We start from the raw sequence: 19,736 nt of genomic DNA, 5'->3' as shown, positions 1-19,736 counted from the left end.
ACAATAAATAGTATATAATACTATATATTTCCGCTAGATTATATGTTTGTTACACAATTTTGTCGCCGACAAGATACGACTAACGTTACCCACGATTCTGTACCAGCCATTAGCAGCTAGCTGGTAAAATCTAAATTCACTTTATATAACTTATCACATCCATATAACGTTACTTAGAATGTATTAAATGAAGGCGAGCACTACACGATTAACCTGTAAATCAATTCGAAGTAAACTTAGCTTAAATGCAAAGAAGGCAAAGAGTGTATTTTGAAATGTTCTTTAATAGAATTAATGCATGTATACTCCAATTCCCCACTGATTGTACATGGTACTAATATATGAATATTTTTTACAGTAATGTAAAAAAGAAAAAAATATTTACCTACCACCTTCTCTACAACAACAAATGGAAATATACTAGGCATATACCCTCAACATTTAACTAAAATTACTAAAGAGCGAACTACGCTATATAAAAATAAAAACAAAACACAACATAAAACACAACAGAATCCTAGCCGAGAAAAGCATTGCAGTGTCAATGCACAATACTTTAAACAGTAAAACAGATTGTTATTAGAGTTAAACTAAGGAATTAAAATTATATGTGTAAAAATAAAAGGCACCAGTTCTGACTAAATGAATAAAGCCAGTGTCCAGTGAGGAGTTACATAACAAGATACCTTTCAAGCATTCATTTCAATAACAGTCATTTAAATATTTTAAATACAAGATCTGATACACCAGCAACAATTATTATTTTTAAATTTGCACGTTCTCATACAAACTTCTTGGATGCAGTAAAAATCAAAGCTGTAATTAGTCAATGGCAAGCTATAAAATTCATTTCCTACGGCTTTTTTTTAATTTTATTTTTTATATAAACCAGTGCAAGAGATCATCATTACATGCGCAAGCAGGCTGCAGCTGAAACTTTGTAGCTCATATTTTTTAATAGTTTGCTGTTAACAGGATTTTCAAAACTTATGCTCCGACAAAGACAGGACAGAGTTGCACAGGGTTATAAAGAGTGTTAATGCCACAAAACAAAAAACGAGAAAGAAAATTGTGGAAACAGAAACAAGTAAAGTACCCAGCATATAATAAAGATGGTAAGATTTCACTGTTTGAAAATAAATGACATGAATAATAAAAGAAACAAAGGCAGGGGCAAAGATACATTGCAAGGCTTAAACCTTCATCCATGGAATCAAGACAAGATGTCATGATTACAGATTCATTTAAAAGATTAGCCAGAAGTATTTTTATTAATTCCAGGTACACCACTGCATAAACTGCATGGACAGAAGAAAAGCCCTCATACACATTGTGTAGTTAAATACACATTAAAAGACAAACCAGTGGACATTCACAGATGTATGGCATGATCTCATAAAGCAGGGGGATTTAAGGGGTGTTTTGTGTACAGTGGAAACATATTATATCTTTCAACTTGTTTGAAAAGAGAAAGGAAACAGTTTCAATTAGAAATGTTTAGTGTATAAACACTTGCATATGCAAATAGCAATGAACAGAACAGAACAAGCACAAAAAGGAATAATAATAATAATAATAATAAAATAAAAAAATCTGAATATCTTTGTGATAAAAATATTCCATGGTTATATATGCGTACAGACACTGTGGCAGATTGTTAAAAAAAAAAATATATGAAAAACATTTAGGCAGTGACCGTTCATTCTGTATGTTAATTTTGTTAACAATGACAATGTTTGTTTCACCATTCCATTGGTTATTCCATAATGATCTAAAATGTATTTAAGAAAGAAAAAAAAAGAAAAAAACATACAGGCTAGTCATGAAGTTTCAAATAAAAATATACTTCAAATGGAATAGTGGTTCTCTCATTAATTTTGTTTATTGAAGCCCACATTGTGAAGACATGAAACAAAGGGTAACATCTAATCAACTAGGATCAATCTCTTTATTTTTACATTGATATCTGCATTGTTGGAATCCAAATGTTCTGTTAATGCTAATCCAAATGCTTTTAAAACCTCCAAAAGACCTTCTTACTGACAGATTCCTCTTGATTTATGCATTTCTCCGCTGAGCTAGAAGAAGTTTTGAAGCTTGCAAATGATGCAAAACCTCACCGGTCTACATTTATCGTATTGCTCAGTCCCTTCCAGTCACAACACGAATAGTCACCCTCATCTGTTCTTCTAGGGCTCTACAATCCCTCCATTGTTACACAGGCAGGATGCTGCGTTGTTCATTTTTTCTTGCAAGATGTGTTCATTCATTCAAACCTGCGAATTAACTTATTAGTAGGCAAGTTTGATGATGCTGTCTTTAAGTAGTACATCACAATGATTTTTAGCTATTCCTGAAAGAAGTGGAGCACTAAGGCACTAATAATGAGGATATGTATTTGGTCTGTTGAAGTGTCGATTTCTAGTACAAAAGGTACACTGTACGGCTGTCACTGTACGACTACGTTAGCATACAAACAGTGGCTCACTTCAAGTACTCTAGGGTACTTCACTGCACACATTTGTGGCGTTTATAATTTGCAACATACAAAGCGGTTACTGAATTGAATCCTGTTAGTGATTGTCTTGAAAGCACATTTTAATAACTTCAACAATATATATTTACTCTTCTCTTAGTAAAACTAGAAAGTCTCATTAAAGGCTGCCTTTGAAAAAATAGGTTTCTTGAACTCTCAGAAAAATACTGAACATTCATTTAGTGGCTTCTGTGATTATTGAGTGATCACAGAAAGTCAGTGAAGAAACAGCCTCTGCAACAGTTACATTCCTGGGTCTGGAAAAGCATTTGGTATCATGTGCTTGCATTCATCCATTGATGCAATCAGGATTTCTTTTGGCCAAGTGCTAATGGGGATCGACCAATACGACTGAGCTACGTTAAATACGATGAACTTCAAACAGTTATTCAATTTGTTGTTATAACAGAACAGCAAAAATGTATCTACAAACACATTCTAATGGTCTAATATATAGTTTAGGGCAAAAGTGGATGCCACGAACAAATAAAGAAACGCTACTTACATTCATTGAGTTCTTTTTAATTTTTCCGCTAAACACAGATCAATTAAGAAATAAGCATTTTTCTAGACATGTCTCTGTATTAAGCAAGCAAGGTAAGAATCCTCCCCAGAATAATAATGTAGGTTAAAGAACTCCAGCTAGAAAAGGCCTCTATCATATCTATTCATTTCATGTGGTCTACTGTGTGCTTTGAGTTGTAACATATTATTTCATTAAAGATAGTCTTTTTTTAACAGAGAGATAAATAAATCCTCACACAGGCCACACAGGGAACTGCAGTGACGCACAGCTTCCTGTGACCCTTTTTATATACTGTTTCAATTCAGAGAGACTCATGGTCTCAGACTGTAATAGCTGCATAGGTATTGGTCCCACCCCATCCCGAAAAGAAGAACTCTCTCTCTCTCAGATGTACCTTGTGAGGAACTACCTGGGCGCACATGCCTAGCTGGTGTCTTTAAGCACATGTACCTCTCTTCATACTTCTTTCAAACATTCTTACAAGATTAAAAACCCCTACAAATTTAAAACTGTGAGCATTGAATTTTAATGCTGCCAGGTGTTGCTCAATGAATTAACCCCCGTGATACAAAGACGCTTAACCTCTTCTTACAAAGACATTCGATCAGTTACCCGTGTCGGGCGTTTACAAAACTTTTAAGTTCTCGTTTTAAAGAAAACCAAACACGTGTCCCTCAATATGTTAAACGATATTGTGAGATGTGCTTTAATGATCCGTCATTGGCTCACTCGTTCACTCACTTATTCATTCACTGGCCTCTTGGTTCATTGCAACAATAACGGGCTGAGGGACTGGAGCGACACTGTCCTCCTCCATTTTGGGCCGTTTGAGCTCGGGCTCGTTGATGCTGGACTCGTTGGTTTCCATGCTGGCGGGCCTGTTGACCAGCACAGGTGGGGATGTTGAAGCCTGGGCAGCCAAGATCTGAAGAGGATTGGTAAGGGCTGAGGAGATAGAGACGACAACGCAGAGAATAGGTTACAGGTCAATGACACGCAATAGTGTCTCAAATAAAGCAGTTTTAAACATGTGCCAAGTTCCTAGACATGAATACTACTATTTGTATTCATGTTATTTTCATATCATTTTGAATGTCTTTTACACCATTTCTAAAAATGTTTAATAACCATCAAGTTAAAAGTAACAAAACATTTGTAGCTCATCACAATTAGTATTTATTTAGTATTGTTTAACGTCTGTTAACCATTTCAGAAGCATGGCAATCTTCTTGGTGAGTACAACGTTATAGGGCTGGTCCGAATACCATTTTTTGAGCTTCGAAGCTTCGGTAGTAATGAACATCGAATATTCGAAGCTTCGGAGAGAGGGTGCTGAACATATTCTTCTCTCTAATAAAGGCAGGAATCTCTATGTATCGGTATGTCCGTTTGCATTTTTATTATTTCAAGAACCGTTCATCCAATCGATTTCACAAGTGCAGTGTCGCATTTGGTGCAATATAGATGGACACGCAAGACGCAACACATTCAGAATTAATAAACTTTTAGTAAACTACAGAACAGCGCGAGCGGGAAGCGGCGCACCTCACGCGGGCAGGGCTTATATGCTCCGAGAACGGACACTGCACTAGTGATATAAAACGCGCACACACACAGGTCTGTTAAATTAAGCAATACTTTTAAGGTAGTCTAATATTTTTCTGACTAACAAATTACTGACACAGTGAAGGTAAGATTTAAATAAAGAAAAACGAAATTTAAATAAAGAAAAACGAAATTTAAATAAAGAAAAAACGAAATTTAAATAAAGAAAAACCAAATTTAAATAAAGAAAAAAAAAATTAAGTTCAATTAAAAACGAGATTAATTTAGATTGATAATAACGGGTAAAAAGGCTAATACATTTTGTTTCTATTATTCTATTTTTTCACAATGTCAAAGCAACGCAGCTTAACCCAAAACACAAGCTCAGGCATGCACTTCAGTCCATACAAACTCCACTGTTCTGCGCTAGCCAGAGAACACTCCCGTAGCAGGAACACTTTTAGGCGTCGCCGTCGGTTCTATTTCTAGCATGCACACGTTTTCCGCGTGGCTCGAGCCGCGCCTGAGACGCGTGTCTCACGCAGGCAGTGTGCAAACTTCAACCTGTTAACATGGGAGCAGAAATAAAAACGGACACACCATGCAGCTGAGACGCTCACGCCACGCAGCCAGTGTGTCGCCGGCCTTATTCAAGGGCGAATGAGAACCGTTTCGCGGGGGATCCCAGGTGTAAAAAAAAAAGAAAAGAATATTCGAATGTCAAATTTTCAAAAATCGAATACCAACCCACCGAACGAATATTCGAGTCCAGCCCTACAACGTTAATAACAAAATTATACAATTAACCAAAAATTTATGTTTTAAGAGACTTATTGACCTTGACACACAGTAATGAGGGTCTGCAATAATAATTTAATTTAATTTTGTTTTTTGTTGTTGTTTTTTTCTGCATGTTGGTCACACCACATGACTTTGTACTATTATTTTAGTATCACTTATATACAATTATATTTTGTTAATATTTTGAATTTGATATTTATTTTTATATTTTCTGTTTTCATTTTTATATCAGTTAAAGTTTTATATCAGTTAAAGTAAAAGGTTTTTCTTTTAGTTATGTTTTAGTTTTAGTTTAATTAGTTACTAGCTGATTTATATATATATATATATATATATATATATATATATATATAAATTATATTTCATTTTGTTTCAGTTAATGTTTTTTATATTTCAATTAATGATTTTTTTTTTTGGTTTAGTTTTAGTTAAAAATAATGTAAACCCTAGACTTAAAAAAAAAAAAATACAATATAATATAATATAATATATATATATATATATAGTATTTTTTTTCCCTAAGAATTTCATTTTTAATGATATCAGGAGAGTTGAGGAGAAATGTGTCTTTTGCTCCCATCAAAAAATATTTTTTAAATAATAAAAAAATGCAATTAAATTGTAATTATGCAATTAGAACAAGCTTCAAATAGAAAGTTGTATTTAAAGCATTACATGTATGAATTGCATTGTGCATTTTTAATAAATTAATAGACCTGGGAAAAAAGTTAAAAAAAAAAAAAAAAAGTCATGCATTGTTAATTAGCAAATCATATCAGTAAAGCACAAGACCAGCTTCAGGAACAGTGAATGGACACACACATACGCACACACACATACGCACACATACCGTAAGCACTGGTTGGTACACTGCTGATAGGAAGAGCATGTTTGCCATTCTGAGAAATGGTCTGCACAGGAAGGTGGTGAATGGCGCTCTGCTGGACAACAGTGTAGCTCTGCTGCCCCCTATTTGCCGAGCTTATGTGACTCCCTACAGCCTGAATAACTCTACTGCCAACCATAGGCATCTCATCCACTAAATACACAGAAGATTAAAAAAGAGACAGTTAAGGACTATTCACAAAGAGTGCAAATTTTAAGACAATACTAGGCATTCCAACAGATTTAGCTAAAAACTGCTCTGTGATAAAACAAGAAGAAATGGTTTGTTCTACCTCTTTGATCTCCAGGTCCCTCTCCTGTGCTTGAGGTGGTGTTAGCCAGGATGTAGCCATTGGGGGAGCTGGTAGAGGTGGTCACTACACGGACCATGGTGACAGCTGGCGCCTGCTGCACCACATGGATGGCCTGACCGGAGGCCTGGGAGGAGCTAATGATGGAGGCCGGCATGTAAGTCACAGGCTTGGGGATGGCGGCTGAGGACTGAGATGGTACGGCCATGATTACAGGATGGGCGCTTACTGGAGAGCCTGAGAGACAAGAGGAATCACCAGAGAGTCAGAGAAAATACATTTAGGACTGGAGAATCGACTCTGAATCAGAAGCTTGCCAAGACTGCATAGATATAAATGGTAGTCAGCTACACTACAAGCTAAAATTATTTATGCAAACTGTAACTGAACAGGAGCTTTTGTTGTTTACAGGAAAAGCTCCACAATTTAGGAAAAGCTACACTATTTTCGCCACAGCTGAGCTAATATCATACTACTAAAAATGTTTAGGTAAGTTAGTATTGTTTCTATTTGGAGACTATACATCCAAACACTGGCAGTCAGTACTGCTGTGCTATGAAAAGAAGCACGGTCACCTGGTGCACTCTGGGAGTATCGGTACTCGGGCACAGACGCAAGCTTGGAACCAAAGTCATGCTCATGTGACACTGGGGATCCTTCCCGTGACAGACAGTCGGGGGTCTGGAGGCCGCTCGAGTGTGGAGAGAGGAGGCCGGAGTGGGTGGGAGACGCTGGAGCACTCCTGAAACCAACACAATGATCTGTCAGTCATGCACACAGACATATAGCATACAGTAAGGGCCCATCCACACCAAAGACGATAGCCATAACAACCACGATGAAGATATAGTTATAAAAATGATTAGAAGTATAAAGAAAAGCAGAGTCCCCATCGCAACTACAACGATAACGACAGAGAAACGATATCGTTGGAATCACTTTTAGAACGATTTTTTCGATTGACAGCCAATCGAAATCCATCTTGCTTTAAAATGCTTGAGCAGACGACAAAACTGCAGCGCACGCTTGGAATAAACCGAACGTTATTGTACGTTGCTTTGGTGGATGCTAATATAGTTATTGTTATAGTTCTTGGTGTGAATGGGCCTTAATTCTCATACACACTGTGAATGCAACGCCTACATGTTCAGCTGTTACAGGCCAAGCAGGGTCCAAAAGTAACTTTCTGCTTCACCTGCCAAAGGCGGACGATTTGAATCAAAAACATTTTTTACATGTAATTTTTTTTTAAACTAATTTCTTAAAACGTGCAGACTGAGACAACTTTAAGAAATTAGTGTAAACAGTGTGATCCTTTCAAAACACTGCTCTGTTTGTGTGAGCAGTGTGAGTTTGAAGCAACACTAGCAAATAATGGCCAAAGTAATGGTGGAAGGGAGCATGTCTGGGAACTCTGTTCGAAAACACTCATTATTGACGCAATTTAATTTGGTGCCAATAGGGGCGCAGGAATGAGACACTTCGTCTTTAAGAAAATTTCAGCCTCTAAACATAATTGAATAATGATACAATTTTAAGGTGGCATCTCACCAGTCAATTTGAAACTTGATTTTGAATGAGGGTCTCGCGATAACTACCACAAAATTATTTTTTGCATTACAAAGTTATAAGAACGGCAACACTTAAGTATAATAAATGTTATATTTATTCATATTCAACACTAAGTATAATGAACTAATAAATGAGCAACAATTAATACAATTATTAGTATTATTATATATTAAAAAAAATTTATTAATACCTATTAATTTCGTTTATTTAATTTAATATTAATTTTATTAATGTTCCTTCATAATCTAACTAATGTTAATCTCTACAATTTGAAATGTTAAACAACAATAACTACATAGTGATAAATCAAAAGTGACAGTAAAGACATGTATATCACATTGTGTATATATATAAACTTTTTTTTTTTTACATTTGAGCTTCTGCAAGAACCAATAAAGCTCATTCTCGTGTTACGCAGCACCTTTGAGCTTCAGCAAAAGGTTTTTTCTCACGCATCAAGCAAGTTCGGCTGATCTTCTGTTTAGGTTCGCTGATCAGTGTTTACATGATGTGAATAAAAGCCTAAATTCAATCTGTTCATCATACAAAGCAATCGAGTCCCTTCAGAAAATTTGGAATGACATTAGGTTGAGTAATTATTACCGAATTAAATTTTTGGGTGAACTATCCCTTTAATGACATAGACATAGTTTTTTGATCCTTCGATACATTTGTTATGAAGGTCTTGTAGGATCCCACATCAGCCAGTCTTTTGGTGAAATGGTACTTTGCAATTTTGTTCCTCATATTTTTGCTATCCTGGCTTAACGGCATGAACGGTAACAATATCCACACTTGAGTTACTAACATCAGCCAATGTTTGAATCATGCATTAGAGTTCATTTTGGACCCAAGTCTAATGCAAGCTTTTACAGAGTGTGTAAAAACAGACAACACAAAGTTGGGTCTAACTGATGCTGCTTTACCAAGTGGCTGACGAATGAAAGGGATCAAATTCAAACAGACTTACTTTGTTCTGCCCAGTGAAGAAACGGACAGATGGGGAAGAAAGAGGGAAACAGAAGAGGCTAAGCAGGCTTCTATTACATCAGACAGTGTGAGTGTCATAAGGGGGTCGGCGGAGGGCGTGCTGGGTTAAAAGCGGGTGTCTGAGACATCTCACCTGGAGGACAGTGGGCCGAAGGGCGTGCGGAAGCAGGACACCCCTCTCTGCCGACGCTTTCTGAAGGCCTGCTCCACCAACTTGGCCTCTGATGAGGGGTCCACGCGCCAGAACGAACCTTTGCCTGGCTCTTCCTGTGAGCGCGGCACTTTAATAAAGTAGCGGTTGAGAGACAGGTTGTGTCTAATGGAGTTCTGGAGAGAAATGAGATTAAGGGAATGCAAATTAGCACACAAACATGACAGACATAAAAACAACAATTTTGGCAGATAAACTGACCTGCCAGCCCTTGTCGGCCGTCCTGTAGTAGGGATAATGCTTGGTGATGTGAGCGTAGATGCCACTTAGTGTTAGCTGTCTGTCCGGAGCAGACGAGATGGCCTGGACTATCAGCTGAGCGTACGAGTATGGAGGTTTGGACTCATCCTGAAGGAAGAGTGGACAGTTAATCTTGGAAACAACACACTGACCATGATTGACGTGCGTTGAGATGCTGGAGGCTCTTACCTTAGGACTGTCTCCTCCCGTGGCTTCAGTGCGCTGTTCTGATACAGCCTTGGCAGCAAACTCAGCTGCCAGCTGGAGATCTGAGGTGATGTTGCGGCCGTAGCGGTATCCCGAAGAACCTGCGCCCCGAGGGCTCGCTGGGCAGGAATTGGGAACGCTAAGTAGAGAAAGGATGGACAGAAAGGTGTGAGGACATCATTTATTAAGCAGGCCAGAGAATAAAGGAATGCTTCTGATTAAGATTACATAGATCCTTTTCACAGACTGATGAAGTGTTTCCAAAGTTAATAACATCGTAAATCTAGAAAAGTTTTTATATTTATATATATATTTTTTTTTTAAATGTAAATGTACATTTATTACACTATACCTTGTTTTATATTAACTTGTTGAGGCTGATGTGCAGGTGTTTCTAACACAACAGATGAAGGATTTGACATCTTTCTCTCTTCTGACCACTGTAATCAATTCCTGTTTTGGCAAGTCTTATAAACGCCATCATGATTTTTTTCCCTTTTGCTCTCGGAGCAAATGGTAATGCAAAAAAATATATATTTGTTGTAGTTTTCGTTCACCACTATAGAAGTATACCCAACTCTGACTTTTGCTCCTAAGAACACTGGAATAAATGTGACAAAGTCCATTCCAGTTTAAATGTTTAGGTTTATAAGCAATTTTTAGTGCTTCCTATACACTTACATGGTATAATGTTAAAATACACAACAAACCCATAATTTAAAGCATAAACATAACAATTAAACATTATATGCATTGAAATGTTTCTGATGTGATAGAATCACAACATTTTCGGTGCAACGTTCTATACACTACCATTCAAAAGTTTGGGGTTGAGATCTTTTTTTTTATTTTTATATAAGTCTCTTCTGCTCACCGCGGCTGCATTCAATTTATCAAAAATACAGTAAAACAGTAATACTGTGAAATATTATTAAAATTTAAAACTTATTTATTTTAATGCATCCTTGCTGAATAAAAGTATTAGTTTCTAAAAAATAAAAATATATACTTATGTAAACTTATGTCATGAGCAGCTGAAAAGTAAACCTGGTTACTTTCACTAGGTAATATTTGCAGAAGTATCTGAAAGGGACAATGAAGGGATGTGTCGAAGACGCACTATAAAACAAAAACAAAGAACATCCACAAGTAGGCCTACATATCCAATATAAAGCAATAAATATTCAGAACACACCTGATATCGACTAATATGGTCCTAATATATTGCCAATTTCTATAGGCTACGTAGTTATTCATGAAGCACTGTTTGCATAAAGTGACCCACAACTTATTAGTAACCCACAACCAGAAGAACCACATCCATCTGGAACACGTTTCAGCACAAATCACTTTTGCTTTTCAACCAATCTTTTTTTGGCAGTCTATGATTTCAACCCTCCCGCTCGCTTGCCTTCTGGCTCCATTTTATATCTATTAATGACGTGTGTTACTCTAAACATGTTTCCTGTTTGTTGTTCATGATTGCCTGTGGTAACTGACAGCAGATTACATGTTGAAAATAACCCACAACATTATAATCCATTTTATAACCCTTGTTATGCACCTGACATGAAAAACAATGTGCCAGTAGGTGGCCCTGAGCCCTACAAACAAACCATTCAGATAAACAAGCAAAACAATTACTGAGCCATTAGCCACAGGGTTTCCGAAATGTAATGATAATAACTGTATTATTTTGGCTGAAACTGACAGAAAGACATCCTGAGCAGTGCTATTTTAAGGCTTTCGTTTATTGTCAACATATCAGTAAGTCTCCCATAAAGCAGACACACCCAACCATTCCTTAACTCGCCGTGTTATTTTTTACCGCTGGCTTTCTGACAGCAGGGCACAACAGAGTGCTCAGATAAGGCTGTTGTGCTGCAGGCTCCATTGTGTTGTGCGGGCAGAGACAAACAGGCCTCTCTGAGCGGCAAGGGGAAGGCAATTGTGTGTGTGTGTGTGTGTGTGAGGGCACAGCGGGCGGGGTGCATTGGGTTGAAGTCCAGTCCTGAGGCAGCATTTTCACAACAGCTGGACCGTATTACAAAAACACCTTAAGGACAAGTAAAAAGACAACTAACACTTCTTCCACACAGACTTCTGTACTAAAAATGGATTAGGAATATGTAAAAAACAAAAAACACGATTCAAAGGCAAAATGTTTGTCCTAGTTGAAATAAAAACCTAAAGAAATGTGTACAGGATTCCAATTTGGATTCATATCCTAAATTAGAAGAAAATCCCAAAGGATACTAATGGGATAAAAACAAACAAAAAAAACAAAACAGGTTTTACATTTAGTATCAAATGGCGATACAACATAGTTACCAAACTTGATTATGACACAAAAGTTAACCAAATGTCCTTTAAAAGGTAGACTTTTTTGTACAAAATTAACAGCTTTTAAATAATGAGTCAAAACATCAATCCTTTTTCCAAAACGTGTTTTTGTCTTACCCTGATTCACTATGGTAAGCCTATTATAAGTGTTTATAATTAGACTGGCAGGATGATTTTCAGGGAAATTGCATACATACGTCACTTGCCCATGCATGTCTCGTCATTTACATAAATAGAGAAAAGTTGCTCCAGCTACTTTGACGTGTGTATGGTGTGGGAGTAAGATAAGTTAGCCGTCACAACGAGCAAGGAAAGGTTGACATGGTGCAAATCTTCAACCTCCGGGGAATCACCAGTTTTAAAAAAAAAACAGCTAACAGAGGAGAGTATGCTGGGAAAAAGAGGATGCGACAAAGCTCGTGATAAAACAAGAATCAACATTGCCTTGGCTTCATGGAGATGGCGAGAACGGAGGGATTTGAAATGTTGTGAAAGCGACGCGGAGATGGGTTTTTTGTTACTCAACAGGTGAGAAAGGTATTTTACTGAACAGATAAATTGCCATATGTAGCTCTCCAACAGAGTTCATTGTAAAGCATAAACTATTGTAAAGAGTGGTATTAATCCACACAGTCACGCAGAGCTGAAGCACAACCAAAACAATGTTCTCTCGCAAAATGTATGCAGTTTTGTTTTGCATGCACTAGAGGGCCAAAAGTTACAGTGTACCCTTAAAATCAAGCACTGAATAGTTTTAATATATCAAGATGAATATATTATTTAATTAATTAATTAGTTTAAAAAATATTAATATCGGCAACTATATATTTTTTTCCCTGCTGTACAAAACAGAACTGACCCGTTACTACGTTTGTTGTGATGAACTCACTGAAATGTTTTGGGTCTAAAATTATGCATTACGCAATGCATTTATATTAAAAGTAATAACAAGCCGCCAATTTTAGTGGTACTCAAATTCAAAACACATTGTAGTATAAACAATGAGGTTGGTAAGCCACATGATTCCAAAGGGTCATGTGCAGTAATGATTTACAGAGGACAACTATTTAACCAACTGATCATTAACTCACTAAACTAACAGACATCTTTTCTGAATCAAAAAATTATTCAACCCAAATTCTAGCCAACTTTTAGTTTTATTAATTTTATTAGTCAATTTATTCAATAATTGAATGCATTTTGTAAGATGAACTAAGAATTACAAATACTTTTCCAGCATTTGTTTATCTAGGTAATTGTTCATTTCTATCATCTACATTACCATTCAAAAGTTCCAGGTCAGTAAGATTTAAAAATAAAAATGAAATTAATAAATGTATTCAGAAAGGATTCAATAAATTAACCAATGGATTAAGAAGTGACAGTTAAGACTTTTACATTAAAATGACATCATATTAATAGGACATGTTTCTTATTAGAATGATTTCTGCTGGACATTTTTATTTTATTTGATAAAATACCAATAATTAGTGTATTGTGAACAAACATGAATTAACAAAAACAATAGTATATTTATAACATTAACAGAGTAATAAACGCAGTAAAAATAGTTGTTAGTTCATGATACCTAATGCAATAACTGTTGTTAACAAATTGAACCTTGTTGTAAAGTGCGATTTTGAAGCATAAAGAAAAAACAGACAGTAAGGTCAAAAATGTGCAAAGGAGCTGGTATTGCTGGTTGTACTGTACATGGCAGTTGTTCAAGCAGCTTCATGTGTGTGGAATTCAAAGCTTTACACACATCTGCTGTTTGAGCAGCAGGCTGACAATCTGGGAAATGTCCCTAATCCATCACTCCACACAGACTGAAACTTACAAGAGAAAAATATTACAGTAGAAACTGCAGCTCAGACGTGGATAACCAGTTCCAATGCTTGTAGAGCTGAATAGAAGGAAATATTCCCCCCAGTAAGGGAAGAGGAACCAGGAAGGACAGAAAGCATGTGTCTGTTTATGTTGGGTGTAGGAGCAGGCCAATGAGTGGGATGAGGGGGGTGTTTGGAGGCCTCGGAAAAAGGAAACTATCTGTGGCTCAAAACACCAAACCACAACACTTTCCGACCGACCAATCAGGGAGCTCCAAGCTCAGCACATGCCATATATGGTATGTGGACACAGCATGCTTGCTTTGAGAGCCACACGTGGTGCAGAAGAGCGGAGAGGCCACCAGGGGCAGGCTTTTCCTACCACTATTGTATCTACTAGATACTCAATGAAGCAGACAGCTTCAGATACCAATCAAAATCAAGCATTTCCTTTTGCATGCAAATTCTGATGCTTCAGTGTAAATGCAGGAATGCACTCTGGAAACATATTGACATTTGACTTTTGCTGAAATTGACTGACATAATATGAATATGCAAAACCTATTGTTCTGTAATTTTTTTAAATGTCATATTTTTGCATACGTATTTCACCAAATACATTAGGTGCTGTTAATATTTGCTCATGATTTCATTTCTATGCAGAAGACCTGCATTTCAAAGACAAGATGAGAACAAAAATTACTTTCAAAAAGATCTGGAAAAGAACTGGTTCTCTAATGAAACCGTTTTTGGTCATACTTTAGTTTTTTCCAATTCTCCCTATTTACTAACTATTAATAAAAAAAATTGTCTCAATAAACTCCCAATTACTGCTTATTAATAGTTAATTAACTATTATTAATTAATATTAAGGGATGTAGAATATGTTCATGCAGAATAAGGCATTAATACGCGTTTTATAAGTACTTGTTCATAATAAACCCATCTCCATACCGGTGTGATCTTCAACCAGATGGAACTGGATAAATATTCTGAATGTTCTGATCCAATCTGACTTCTGACCTGTAATGCTGCCTGAATCATAATCATACACTGTTCATTCATTGGCCAGAGGAGAACTGGCCCCCGACTGAGCCTGGTTTCTCCCAAGGTTTTTTTTCTCCATTCTGTCACCTGATGGAGTTTTGGTTCCTTGCCACTGTTGCCTTGGCTTTTGTCTTGAATGGTTAGGGACACTTAATATTCAACAATATTATTGATCTGCCTGCACGGACACCATTATATGAGAACTGAACTGGACGATGGTATCACTATTTTCTCCAGAGCGGCTATATATGAATAAATTAACAATTATTATTTTTTATTTTTTTAAATCTTACATTTTTTGCAACAAAAATAAACCATCACTGAACTTACTTAAGATGGACTATGACGTTATTTTCTTCTAGATCTGCTGTAAAGCAGAAACAAACTTTGTTGAATTATTCTCCTGTTATCACTGTAAAGCTGCTTTGAAACAATCTGTAAAAAGCGCTATATAAATAAAGGTGACTTGAGATGACTTAATCAAAAGCCAATATCCTATATGCAAGCTAATAAGCAGCCAGTTAACAGTGAGAATTGGACCCTAAACTAAAGTGTTAGCACAGTTTTTTTCTCTGTGTGGCCGTTCGGACGAAGTCATACCTAATAGTTCCTGTCGGCGAAGGCAGGGGACTCATCATACTTCTGAAGTCATTTTCAGGAATGCTGATTTTCAGCGGAGATATTTGTGGGTAAAGGGGTCTCACAGGGGATACTGGAGCCTCCTCCTTCTGTGTCTCCTTGTGGTAGAGCACTGTAAACTGAATCTTTATCACCGTGCTGGGAAATCGAAATGTGCACCTATAGAGAAGGACAAAGAGACATTAAGACATAAGGCGTAAAATTATTTCACATGAACCTAAGATCAGTGATATATGCAGGTGGGGCTTTTCGTCCAGCAAACCTTGCAAATCAATAAATAAGCAGCAGCTTTTGACTATCGTTCACAAATTTGAGGTTGGTAAGATTTATAAAATAAAAATAATTAATACTGCATAAATTGCTTAAAATGGAAGGCAACACTGTAAATGCTGTTCTTTTGAACTTTTGAAATATGTGGTTTCCACAAAAATAAAAAATACATTTTTTTGAAAGCATTTCTTATGCTCACTAAAGCTGAATTTGTTTGATTAAGAATACAGTAAAAACAGCAATATTGTGAAATATTCCTAAAATTTCAAAAAACATTTTTCTATTTGAATATATTTAAATTTTTTATTTATTCCTGTGAAGTCAAAGCTGAATTTTCAGCATCATTACTCCAGTCTTCAGTGTCACATGATCCTTCAAAGATCATTGTAATACGATGATTTGCTGCTCAAGAAACATTTCTTATAATTATTATCATAGTTGAAAACATTTGTGCTGCTTAATATGCTGCCACATATTTGACAAGTTCAAAATAACAGCATTTATTTGAAATCGAAATCTTTTTTTAACATCACAAATGTCTTTACTATCACTATGATTAATTTAATGCTTACTTGAATAGAAGTGTTCCTTTCTTTCCCCAAAAAAATTGGGAAAATTTCCCCTCAAACTTTTGAAAGGTAGAGCATACTTATTTTCTGATCATAGAATATTGACTTTAAATAATGTTAAAAAACTACAGTATTTTGAGAAGTTTCCTTGCATTTTACTTGGTTCAACAATAACAACCACAATTTTCAGAAAGAAAAGAGATGGTTTGCTGCAATATGCAGCTATATTGAAAATACGTCCTTGAAAGGTTTGTATGGAATTTCAGATTGATAATCGGACATTTACTTTGTCATAAAAAATTATTTGTCGGTAGTGAACACAAAATAAACAAACAAAAAAGGCAAAATATCTGCAAAAAAAATTAAATAATCGAAATTACATCATTATTTGGCTATGTTTCTGCTTGGGAGCAACAAAACGTGAACTTTGGAGTAAAAAAAAAATGAACCCTCCCTTCCACCCCCTTTTCTGTGATTTTGAATTGTCGGCAGTGTAGCCAGAGAGAATAATGAATTGGTGCACCGCCTCCACTGGACGTATTTACACAAGTGCTGCACCAGGAAGCCACTTTTAATGCTACAGCATACACACTGCAGTTGTTTTGAATGGCTGGCTTGGCATGCACCCATTACGGGTTCAGTCTGTCCGTGTTTTCACAGCAGTCTGTAGGAATAGCCGCTCTGACCTCCATGACAACAAGCTCCACAGATCTATTCCGCATTGATAAGACAGATGGCACACACCAAGACATAGTAAAAGCAATTCTGATAAGAATGAAGAAGCCAAATAGTGATTTTAATGAAATCTGAGAGAGCCTAACAGTAGCCCAACCATGTAGGGAACTTCAGTCTGATCTAGTTTATCCACTTCTCAATCATTAGAGTTTACATTTAAGGCTAAAAACTGCTTTCATACTGATTAACTCTACAGATTACAGAGACTGTAACCGGTTTACTTGTGGTACACTTTATCAGAGACATCTAATGAAGCAGGATCATCAACCACTAACTGATTTGTGATTGTTACAGAGATAAATAACTATTCGTGCTGCCTAACTTTTAACTTAGTGTAAGCAGAACAACTAAATCACGGGAAAAGTAACAGCTCTTTTATTTTTTTTCGGTTTAGAATGGGTCATTTAAACACTTTTTACAGGGTTTATGTCTAAATAAATGTAAATTTAAAGTTGAAAGTACAAGTTTAAATACAAATTCAAATACGAATTGAAAATTGAAAGCTCAATCATTCGAAAACTTATCAAAAGCATTTTGTATCGAGAACTGTAATAGTTTACACTTCACCAATCAAAACAAAGACGACAATTGTGTACAAAATCCAAGCATTTCAAGCATTTCCATGCCATGTTACTACTCAAATGTTGTTGTTCAAGGTACTAACATTATAGTATCACTAGGTTTTCCCCTCTGTTCTTTGTCTACTAAAGATCATAAAGTGGTTACTACTGATATGTGTCATAAATGCAGCCTGTATCTCAGATCTGCCCACAAAAATCATGTGGTGGATCCAGTCTCTGTCTTGCACACCGTTCCTGTGGTCGTAAAGTGAAACGATTAACTTTTCATGTTTATATTTTAACCCATCTTCAGCGCCAACCTCAAAACAGACACTTCAGGGTCAGTAAATTTATACTATAAAGATGTACCCTTTTTGATTTCAGATCCATTGATAGGTCCAGGCCTGGGGCGTAAATGGTTACTTGACCAAAAAAAAAAAAATGCTGTTATTGTTTACACAGCCTCATGTTATTTCAAACTTGCATTTCTTCAATGGAACACAAATGGATTTGGTTACATTTACTTTCATTGTATGGTTAAAGAAAAGAAAGAAAATTAATTCCTTCTACTGAGGAAATAGTCATACAAGTTTAAAACAACTTGAGGGTGAGTAAATTATTATTTTGGGTGAACTAGCCTATCCCTTTAACTGGTTGATTTACTTCAACAATAGCAGATTAATACACATAGCCTACTGTCAGATTATGCAGGGCCCAAAAAAGTTCGAAGCTGGAAAATCCATTTAAAGTTTAATTTTTCCCTTTCTAATTTGTACATTAAAGACACTGAAATGATCTTGAAGTCAGTGTCTGACAGCTCTCGTGGCTGCACTTGCATGCAGTTTAGTCGGATTATGCAGGCACTGCAGGCACGTTAATTTAATCTCTTGTATGTGTGGTGCATTCGCTCTCTAGGTGAATGGGTGCTTGCCATCTGGCTAATTTAAGGAAACAGATCTCATTTTTTGTAACTTACTCCCTCGGTAGGAGAAGTGGAGGTGCGCCTCTCCTCTGGAAAACGCCGTCGACAAACACACCGTTCTTGCCGAGACAGCGCAAGTAGAAATGCGGCTCCTCGAAGGTGATCTGCAAATGTCTCCTGGATATGAAGCTCGAGTGGCCCATGTTGACATCCACGGAGCCGTGCGACGAATTCCGCCCCACGGTCACCGTCTTCTGGCGCATGACGAACTCGAAGTCCCTGCCTTCCAGGCGAGCGAGGGCCTGCGACGGAGGGGAGAGGGGCATGGATGATATGATCCCGGGCGAAGTCGAGGAGGAGAAAGTGTACACGGGCGGGATAGAAATAGCCACCGGGCTACAAGGAGCAGATTTGAGGGCCAGCAGGGCTCTCGCTCCGGTATCATCCCCAAAATCAGCCATTTTGTTGAAAAACACAGAGGGGATTGCAAGCGCAACGGCCGTGTGTTGGTAGGGTTCACTGTGTTGCTGTTGGTGGTGGTAGTCAAAACATGGAGATGGCGCGTGGAAAACACGTCATGGACTCTCGGACGGGAGCGTGGTGCGCTTTAAACACTCGTGTACATTCACTCGTTTTAAAACAGTTAGCGCGAAATAATGCGATGTTCTTGATATTTTTCGTAATTGTTATCTGTGATGTTTCTTTTTTTTCTCTCGACAATTTCCCGAGGTCTCGCACTAAGCTCTCTGGCAAATTAAAGGTTAATATTGTTTCAGTTCCTGGAACCGGACGACACGTGCGTTACATGCGGCAATAAAAAATAAGATGATTTGATGTCGATTGCAAGCGCGGTTGATCGTATTGTAACTAAATACACGTGTGTTTTGATCTGTAGTACCTCTCGTTCGATATGAAAAACATTTAGAAAGGTCAAAATAATGTGACGTGGTTGGAGAAGTGACGTCACGGCGCATCGACCATTCTGCGCTCTTTCTGTT

The 19,736-nt window shown here is 36.9% G+C and overlaps 1 protein-coding gene across 2 annotated transcripts; it reads right to left on the bottom strand.

Moving 5' to 3' along the window:
- Nucleotides 1-266: 266 nt before the first annotated feature.
- Nucleotides 267-19,564, bottom strand: foxk1 (forkhead box K1). Of its 2 annotated transcripts, XM_082189380.1 has the most exons (10): nucleotides 18,793-19,564; nucleotides 15,644-15,841; nucleotides 9,807-9,963; nucleotides 9,579-9,725; nucleotides 9,300-9,493; nucleotides 7,180-7,346; nucleotides 6,587-6,841; nucleotides 6,259-6,447; nucleotides 3,804-4,007; nucleotides 267-2,276 (listed from the first exon to the last, which is right to left on the bottom strand). In XM_082189380.1, exons 1-9 carry the CDS (start codon nucleotides 19,197-19,199, stop codon nucleotides 3,808-3,810), a joined length of 1,914 nt encoding a protein of 637 aa, XP_082045506.1. In that variant the 5' UTR covers nucleotides 19,200-19,564; the 3' UTR covers nucleotides 267-2,276; nucleotides 3,804-3,807. The 2 variants fall into 2 exon arrangements, with proteins under 2 accessions (XP_082045506.1, XP_082045505.1); XM_082189379.1 differs by having other exon boundaries at nucleotides 267-4,007; nucleotides 18,793-19,553.
- Between the last annotated feature and the right edge of the window lie 172 nt (nucleotides 19,565-19,736).

This window comes from Leuciscus leuciscus (genome assembly GCF_965113295.1).
Source record: "Leuciscus leuciscus genome assembly, chromosome: 1".
In the NCBI taxonomy this organism is placed as follows: domain Eukaryota; kingdom Metazoa; phylum Chordata; class Actinopteri; order Cypriniformes; family Leuciscidae; genus Leuciscus; species Leuciscus leuciscus.
The sequence above is the reverse complement of the archived record's forward strand: the minus strand, read 5'-3'. Positions and strand labels throughout refer to the sequence as shown.

Excerpts from the sequence above, each read along its gene's own strand:
- foxk1 (XM_082189380.1), bottom strand. The coding sequence starts at position 19,199 with ATGGCTGATTTTGGGGATGATACCGGAGCGAGAGCCCTGCTGGCCCTC. Across the intron at positions 15,842-18,792 it reads CCACTTCTCCTACCGAGGGA|GTGCACATTTCGATTTCCCA; the intron begins GTAAGTTACAAA and ends CCTTCTCTATAG. Across the intron at positions 6,842-7,179 it reads ATACTCCCAGAGTGCACCAG|GCTCTCCAGTAAGCGCCCAT; the intron begins GTGACCGTGCTT and ends CTTGTCTCTCAG.